This window comes from Trypanosoma conorhini, assembly GCF_003719485.1.
Source record: "Trypanosoma conorhini strain 025E chromosome Unknown Tco_14.4_contig_00083, whole genome shotgun sequence".
Classification (NCBI taxonomy): Eukaryota; Euglenozoa; class Kinetoplastea; order Trypanosomatida; family Trypanosomatidae; genus Trypanosoma; species Trypanosoma conorhini.
This window is the reverse complement of record NW_021704165.1, coordinates 39191-45232: the sequence shown is the minus strand read 5'-3', so window position 1 is coordinate 45232 and position 6042 is coordinate 39191. Positions and strand designations below refer to the sequence as shown.

Here is a 6042-nt window from a genome sequence, read left to right as displayed (position 1 = left end):
GAAGGAGAGCTGGCGCCAGTGCTTCTCTCTCTCCCCTCCTGCTCTCCGTGTCTCCGTTGCAAGCGCAAGGCAAGAAGTAGGCTCTCCCACACTCGCCAAAAAGGACTCATGTGCTGCTGTCCCTGTTTCCGTGTACTGGTGTTGGTTTTGGCTATATTGGCCACCGCCTGTGCTGTGTGTGCCAACATCTTCCCTGTCTTCCAGAAGGAGAACGAGCTTGTGACGATGAAGCAGACGCTATGGTACAATGAGGTGATCTTGCCCGATGGCAATGAGACCGAGCAGAAGGTGAGTAAGAGCTTGTGCGGGCAGTACAAGCTGTTTTTCCGGGTCTCCGAGGGCACCGCTGTGGGTGCAATTGGTGTTGGCCTCATCGTGGTGTTACTTACCGTTATTCAGATGATCTGCAGGGTGTTGTCTTGCTGCTTGGGGTGTTTCACGTCGCTCTTGATTGACCTTGCGTTTGCGGCGTCTGGGGTGTGTGTGGCCCTTCTTGTGTATGGATATATGAAGGGCTACTGCCAGGATGACACTGCGCTGTCGCCCCTGTACGCTCCCTTCAAGGACCAGGACTACAAATTCGCGGAGTCCTTCTACCTCATCTGCGTCGCCTGTGCTCTCTTTCTCATCTCCTATTTTGTTTAACCATGAATTTGGCATGTTCATAATGTCGATGTTACAGATCGTTCTTTTTTGGAGATCTTCCCCGTTTTTTTTTTGGTTTTGGATCTTATATTTTCTTGACACGGATTCGTTGCTGAGTTTTTGTTTGCCACATCTATGTTGGTGCACACATTTTGGGTTTATTTTTTGCCTCTTGGATTGGGGCAGCTTGGTGGGCTGCACTCCTTGTTTCTTTCGGACCTGCGGTGCGTGCCAGGGGATTGTGCGCCTTTTTTGACTGTAGTTTTGCGGCGCGTCGGAGAGATGCGGAGAGGAGTGCCCTGCTCTTTGCGTGCCCGTCGTGTTTCCCACCGTCTCTTGCGCATGCGCGTTTGGTTTTTGCTGCCCACCTTTTTTTTCCTCGCCTTTTCTTGCTTTTGTTGTTCGCCGATGTTTCCTCACTCGTTGGGCTTCTCTGCACCGATGCAGAGGGGCTGCGGCGGCAGTGGGGAAAAGGGTGTGCGTCGGCGTGTGCTGCCGCTGACTGGCACGGCTTTTTTGTCTTGTGGCTGCAGTCGCCAGCGTTGCGGTGCCGGGGCGATGTCGCTGCGAGACGACATCGAGGCCCTCACGGCGGCACTGCATCGGTTCTCTCGCCTGCAAAACCGCGGCAACGGGAGTGGGACGCCTGATAGCATCGCCTGTAGCTCTGAAGACAACTGCAGTGGCGATACGGGGAGGGAAAAAAGTGCAGGCCGTCACACCAGCTGCGCCGGGGTTACGACACAAGCCTCTGAATTTGACATCTCTGCCATCTCCATGGCTGCGGAGGGTGATGACGCCGAAGCCGCGCCAGCGCAACAAGCGGCCGCGGTGAACTTTCTAAACCCAAAAGTCTCTGAGGATACGTTTGGAGCCCCTCCCAGTAGTAACACGACGGCGTTGCCCTGCGGTGATGGGCCGGATGCGTATCGAAGGGGCGGCAGTGGGTTTAAGGTTGCGCGTGTTACTGCGCCAGGGGAAAAGGCGGCTTTGGACGACAGCCCTACGGCGGTGTGGGAAACAAATAGATCTCGCCGCGCGAGCTCGTCGGTGATGGCTGCGGAGGCCACACGGCTCTCCACTCTCGCGTTGGACGCCACCGCCACCTCCTCTGGAAACAGTACTGCGTTGCAAGATACACCACAACACTCTCAGCGCCAGATGGAGGAGGCGTACAGGCACATCTTACGGAAGCTGCTGTTGGAGATACACCGCTTGGACGCCCGTAGCAAAGCCCTATCTGAACAGTGTGAAGGTGAACGTGAGAACAGGCGGCGTTTGCAGCGTAAGCACGAACAAGAGCTTTTGGACCGTAACGCTCTAATCGGTGCGCTAAGGCAGCAACTTGTTGCCATGTGCGCAGGTGGCGACAGCGCATCTTCCGGTGGCGCACGCGTGAGCAGTGGCAGTGACTGGACGTTGGGGCATCACGGTGTCCGATTCACCCCACCTGTGGCAAACAGATGGTCGGCAAAGGAAAGCCGAGGTGAAAGCGGCGCCGGAACCACGACGGAGCTGCACCCGTATGATCGACCGGTCGCTTCCAGTGAGTTATGTGGTGTCAGCTCCTCTTCCACGGCGGAGAGGTCTTCTAGGCAAGGGCCGCAGCGAGCATCTGAGGAGGTTGAGAGGGAAGGAAGTAGTGTCAGTCTGATGCGTCAGGGGGTCAGTAGCGATGCTGTCACGTCGACGCGTCCACATTCACTCAGAGGGTTTCAGCAGAAAAGAAGTACTTGCTGGGGGGCCACCCGAGCGTTTGAAGAAGTGGCGACACAGACGAGTAACGCGGGAATGCCCGAAACTGCGGCGACTGCTGTAATGGACACTGAGCGCGTGAAGGATGCCTTGGAGGAAGTGCCTCGGAAGGGCTCAACCTCTGCGTTGGGGGAGGTTGGGAGGGGCAACGGAGGTGAAGCCGACACCCCGGTGCGACGCGCCACATCGAAACCCGCAGTGCATCACCCCTACGGGGAACGCAGGAAGCGAAGATCGCATGCGTCGACGGAGGTCGAAGAATGCGAAAGAGAAAAAAATAGAAGGAAGCGTAGAGTGCCTGCAACGCAGGTGGTGCCACGCATTCCTGCCCCTTTTGGGTGCCCAGGCGAGAGACTCTGTCAGCGGCCCAGTGGTTCTGGTTTGTGCTGCCGTACGAAGCTTGGCGCTGAAGCTCGTGCGGGGCCCCAGCGCGACCTGAAGGGAACGCGTGCTGCGAGTCGGCCTTGTTGCACGGCTTCCGCAAGGACACGGCGGAACCAGGGGAGGACAGAACAAAGCGAAACCTGTGAATTACTGTACGGGATAATGGCGAAACACACCATGGTGGAGGCCCGTTTGCGGATATTTCAGGAAGTATTGAAGAAGCAAGAGATGGGGCTGCGTGAAATGAATTGTCTGCTCCGTGATGTCATGTTGCCCCTGGCGATGGGCCCGCAAAAGTCCCGTCCTACCGCCGATTCCCCCTAGTTCCCTGGGGAGGAATTCCTTTTCAGTCACTGCACAGCCTCTACGGCCATAGAGAGAAGAAGCGAGAATGGGGTTGAGTGCGTTGTAGGCGTGCGTGTGTGGGTGGGGATCGTCTAACAATTGTGTTTTGTTTGGCATCTTTTTCTCTTCATTTTTGTTGTCGGTCGTTTGTGGTGGAAAGAAGCGAGGGCGGGAAAGCTGCCAGTGAGGCGAATAGGAAAGGTGTAGGCAAATTATTTAAAGGCAGAAAGGAGTAATAAAACGAAAAAAATCACTCAAAGAGCGAGGGCAGCATGATTCGACGACTGGGAGTGAACGCCAACAGGCTGGCGAGGCCGGTGAACAAAAGTGCTGTGACGGTGGCCCGCCGCCACCTGGAGCCCATGAGCACATGGTACTTGGCCTCATGGACGATGGTGTGGTACTATGCCTTCTTCTTCTGGATGCCGATGGTGTGGACGGACCTGATGGTGCCCTCCTTCGTCTACAACAAGCTTCCTGTCATCCATTTCATTCAGGAGAAGCGGGCAGAGCAGAAGCTGCGTCGCGTGCTCGATGAGACTTACACGGAATGGACCGAAGAACTTGATCAGGTGCACATCACGGAGGCCATCACGCGATCCTTCAATTTGTGAGACCGAAGTAGTGAATAAATGGTGACCTTTTTTGTTTTTCTTTCGCTTTGTCTCCTTCTGACGATTTCTTCTTTCGTAGCGGAGGAAGAGTTGTAGTTGCACCTTCGCGCGGCTGAAGGTGCTGCTGGTGAAGGAATGAGTGTTGGCCATTACGTATTTATATTTGTCTGCCTGGATGTGTGTGTGCTTTGGTAGGGAGGTCGAACTTTCTCAGCAAAATAAAAAAAAAAAAGACGGCAGCTGCGGCAATGGGGTGGGGACTTCTTTCCCTGACGTCCATGACTTTGCCTCTGCGCATTGTTGTTTTTCGTCTCAAGCTGTGCTGCATTCTTTTTTTCCTTCATTCCCCTTTTTTTTTATCTTCTGCATGTGCGTGTGTTCAAAATAGACGCTGAGGTTTGAAGTGAGGGTAGTCGCTCTTTTTTGCTCTCTCTCTCTCTGTGTGTGTGTGTGTGTGTGCTTGGGTGGAGCAGCTCCCCTGGGATGGACGAGGCAGCGAGCGCACCTGCGGCGCTCTTGTCATCCCCTGCGTCCCTTCGCAGCCGCTGTGAGGAGATTCTGTGCGAGCTCATGGAAACGCAGCGGGGGCTTGGACGGGAGTGGAAGAACGTTCAGCCTTGCGTTGTGCGTGCGTCGCAGCTGCTTTTGCAGCAGGCGCAGCAGCACGACGAGCGGTTGGGGCAGCTGGAGGATAAAATGACTCAAGTTCTGAATGCCGTGGAGGTCATTGCGAGCGACTGTCGGCTGAAGGAGCAACGTTACCGCATGGACCGTGAAAGCACGGAAAGGGCAGTGCAGGAGCTCCAGCGCTCCATCCAGCAGCTTCACGACGCTGTGGCGACGGAGCGCCGTGCCAGCCACCAGTTTCGCGAGGAGACGCTCTACCCCGGTTTAGCGGATCTACAGCAGCAAATCGATCACCTTTCGTCAGGCGCCCCCGCGCATGTGCTCCCGTCGCAGCCACCACAGCAGTTATCGCCCTCAGCAACACTGGCGCCGCCACCTCCGCCTTTGCCAGCAGCAGTCTTTGAAGCTGCAACCGACAGTGACCGCAGGGAAGGTGCGGAGGGCCCTGCAATGAAGGAGATGATTCGGGAAGTGAGGCTTCTGCGCAATCAGTGGCAGCAGCTCCTGCAACAGTCGCAGTCAGCGATGCCAGTCTTTTGGCGGTGCGCAGAGGGGAAACCCCGCATGGAAGCCAAAAGTTCCATGAAAAACAGACGAGTTCTGCTCTCTATGGTGCGTCCGAGTGTTGACTGCAGTACGGCACGGTGGCATTGGCGTGGAGGTCACGTGCCGACGCCGACGCTTTCGCCGGACAGCCCCATTCCGTGGAGCACGCTGCATCTGCGGAAAACAACAACAGGGGAGTGGCTCTCGGTTGGCGCAGCCCCCGACGGCACGGCGACTCACCCCGAACTTAGCGAAGGGGGAGGGCCCCCATTTCTCTGGCGTCCGCGGCGTCCTTCTTCTATTGAGCTCTTGAAAGCTGGCATCTATCGCGTAACGGTCTGTCTGCTCAGCAGCTGCTATCGTCGTACTGGTGGGAATAGTCCCGGCAGTGGAGGAGGTGCCGCCAGCTCCGTGCCGCCGTCCGTATCGCTCAGGGTCAACGACAGGGCCGTGTTCAGCTTCTTCACGGGGGGATCCACCTGCTATGCGTTGCAGCCGGCAGAGGGAGCCGGCCGCCAAAATGCTCCCGCTCCTCATGGCAGCAGTAGTAACAAAACAGCCTCATCTTGTCAGGCGTCTGCCTGTCCCCGTCGCTTGTGCAACTGCAGCGCATTAGCCGCATGCACTACTTCGACTTTCGCAGATTTTCTTCGTTTGCCAGCCGGGTCATGTGTGTCTGTCCACTGCCACGACGCGGCCGACGCAGGCGCGGCCCATGAGGCGCTTCTCGAGGTGGAGTTTATAGCCGGCTAGCGAGATGCAAATGATCTCCTTTCCTTTCTTGACTCTATTCCCGCTGTTGGGAACCGTGTGTGTGTGTGTCTGTGCTGCACCTGCAGTCCGCAGGAAACCTTCCCTTCCTCCCACGCGCGCACACACGCAAAAGCAAAACAAAAAACAAGAACGATAGAGAGTAAGTCACCAACCAACCGCCCGCCGTCCGCAGGAACGACAGGCAAACTCGAGAAAATTCGAAGTGGGATGGAAGGGCGGCACCGTGGCCGCATTGGCGGTACATCACAAAGTGTTTCTGCCTCTCTCTGTTGTGTGTGTTCATGCTCCTATCCATCTCGTGCTCTGCGTCTTTGCTGGGTTGCACCCACACCCAGCGCGTCAGAGAAGGTGT

The 6042-nt window shown here is 56.5% G+C and overlaps 4 protein-coding genes across 4 annotated transcripts, besides 2 other annotated features; all 4 read left to right on the top strand.

Annotated features, from left to right (window-relative positions):
* Positions 1 to 108: 108 nt before the first annotated feature.
* Tco025E_02210 (uncharacterized protein) lies at positions 109 to 645 on the top strand (the record flags this gene model as incomplete). Its single annotated transcript, XM_029369139.1, has 1 exon — positions 109 to 645. The coding sequence occupies one exon, from the start codon at positions 109 to 111 to the stop codon at positions 643 to 645; it is 537 nt and encodes a 178-aa protein (XP_029230856.1).
* A 408-nt stretch (positions 646 to 1053) lies between these two features.
* On the top strand, positions 1054 to 3108 carry Tco025E_02209 (uncharacterized protein; the record flags this gene model as incomplete). Its single annotated transcript, XM_029369138.1, has 1 exon — positions 1054 to 3108. The coding sequence occupies one exon, from the start codon at positions 1054 to 1056 to the stop codon at positions 3106 to 3108; it is 2055 nt and encodes a 684-aa protein (XP_029230855.1).
* Positions 3109 to 3401: 293 nt separating this feature from the next.
* On the top strand, positions 3402 to 3743 carry Tco025E_02208 (uncharacterized protein; the record flags this gene model as incomplete). Its single annotated transcript, XM_029369137.1, has 1 exon — positions 3402 to 3743. One exon carries the CDS (start codon positions 3402 to 3404, stop codon positions 3741 to 3743), a length of 342 nt encoding a protein of 113 aa, XP_029230854.1.
* Positions 3744 to 4182: 439 nt separating this feature from the next.
* Positions 4183 to 4210: a microsatellite.
* Positions 4211 to 4226: 16 nt separating this feature from the next.
* Positions 4227 to 5669, top strand: Tco025E_02207 (uncharacterized protein; the record flags this gene model as incomplete). Its single annotated transcript, XM_029369136.1, has 1 exon — positions 4227 to 5669. One exon carries the CDS (start codon positions 4227 to 4229, stop codon positions 5667 to 5669), a length of 1443 nt encoding a protein of 480 aa, XP_029230853.1.
* Positions 5670 to 5724: 55 nt separating this feature from the next.
* Positions 5725 to 5743: a microsatellite.
* Positions 5744 to 6042: the final 299 nt, after the last annotated feature.